This window comes from Gekko japonicus, unplaced genomic scaffold, assembly GCF_001447785.1.
Source record: "Gekko japonicus isolate JY-2015 unplaced genomic scaffold, Gekko_japonicus_V1.1 scaffold1499, whole genome shotgun sequence".
NCBI classification, from domain to species: domain Eukaryota; kingdom Metazoa; phylum Chordata; class Lepidosauria; order Squamata; family Gekkonidae; genus Gekko; species Gekko japonicus.
In genome coordinates, this window is record NW_015160885.1 from 110873 (window position 1) to 111102 (window position 230).

The following is a 230-nucleotide window of genomic DNA, read 5'->3' on the forward strand; positions in this document are numbered from 1 at the left end:
AAGACGGCCCCAACTGCGTGGAAAAGTGCCCTGACGGCGTACAAGGGACAAACAGTTTCATTTTCAAGTATGCTGATGAGAACCGCGAGTGTCATTCTTGTGATCCGAACTGTACACAAGGGTAAGTCTACATAACCACTGTTCCCGTATTTACCAGTATTCCCTTGGACCTTTGTCACTGTATGAGGTTGTGCTTTTAAAATCAGCTAACGGAGACAGAACAGGCATCA

At 46.1% G+C, this 230-nt stretch overlaps 1 protein-coding gene across 1 annotated transcript in view; it reads left to right on the forward strand.

The window, feature by feature from the left end:
• ERBB4 (erb-b2 receptor tyrosine kinase 4) overlaps window positions 1-230 on the forward strand; it is a gene marked incomplete at its 5' end in the record, with an annotated part of 401399 nt that overhangs the window by 85983 nt on the left and 315186 nt on the right. The window contains one exon of the mRNA XM_015423413.1: window positions 4-121. Within this exon, the coding sequence (XP_015278899.1) occupies window positions 4-121 (118 nt within the window). The remainder of the gene's footprint in view (window positions 1-3; window positions 122-230) is intronic.